The sequence below is a fragment of the Eimeria mitis genome, genomic scaffold, assembly GCF_000499745.2.
Source record: "Eimeria mitis Houghton genomic scaffold, Emh_scaff1502, whole genome shotgun sequence".
NCBI classification, from domain to species: domain Eukaryota; phylum Apicomplexa; class Conoidasida; order Eucoccidiorida; family Eimeriidae; genus Eimeria; species Eimeria mitis.
In genome coordinates, this window is record NW_013569527.1 from 6115 (window position 1) to 6491 (window position 377).

The 377-nt window shown below is 60.2% G+C and overlaps 1 protein-coding gene across 1 annotated transcript in view; it reads left to right on the plus strand.

Moving 5' to 3' along the window:
- Positions 1-148: 148 nt before the first annotated feature.
- EMH_0038340 (uncharacterized protein) overlaps positions 149-377 on the plus strand; it is a gene marked incomplete at both ends in the record, with an annotated part of 1326 nt that continues 1097 nt past the window's right edge. Inside the window, one exon of the mRNA XM_013495283.1 lies at positions 149-374. Within this exon, the coding sequence (XP_013350737.1) occupies positions 149-374 (226 nt within the window). The remainder of the gene's footprint in view (positions 375-377) is intronic.

The following is a 377-nucleotide window of genomic DNA, read 5'->3' on the forward strand; positions in this document are numbered from 1 at the left end:
CAGCAGCTGCGGAGGAGTTGTCTATGTACCCGAGACCTTGTGCATAGATGGCTGCTTCGGCTTCGTCCGTTGCTGCAGCAGCAGCAGCAGCAGCAGCAGCAGCAACTGCTGCAGCAGCAGCAACAACTGCTGCAGCAAGCTAGACTTCATGCAGCAGAGCATGCTGGCAGATGGAGGGTATGGATGGGTCTCGTGTCCCTCTATATGCAGCAGCAGCACCAACTGCAGCAGCAGCAGCAGCAGCAGCAGCAACTGCAGCAGCAGCAGCACATGCTGCCGCAGCAGCAGCTACTGCGCTATCGATGGCGCTTATGGGTTCGTCAGGGAGTACTCGCCCGAGGCCCCCGTTGCAGCAGCAGCAGCAGCAGCAGCAGCAG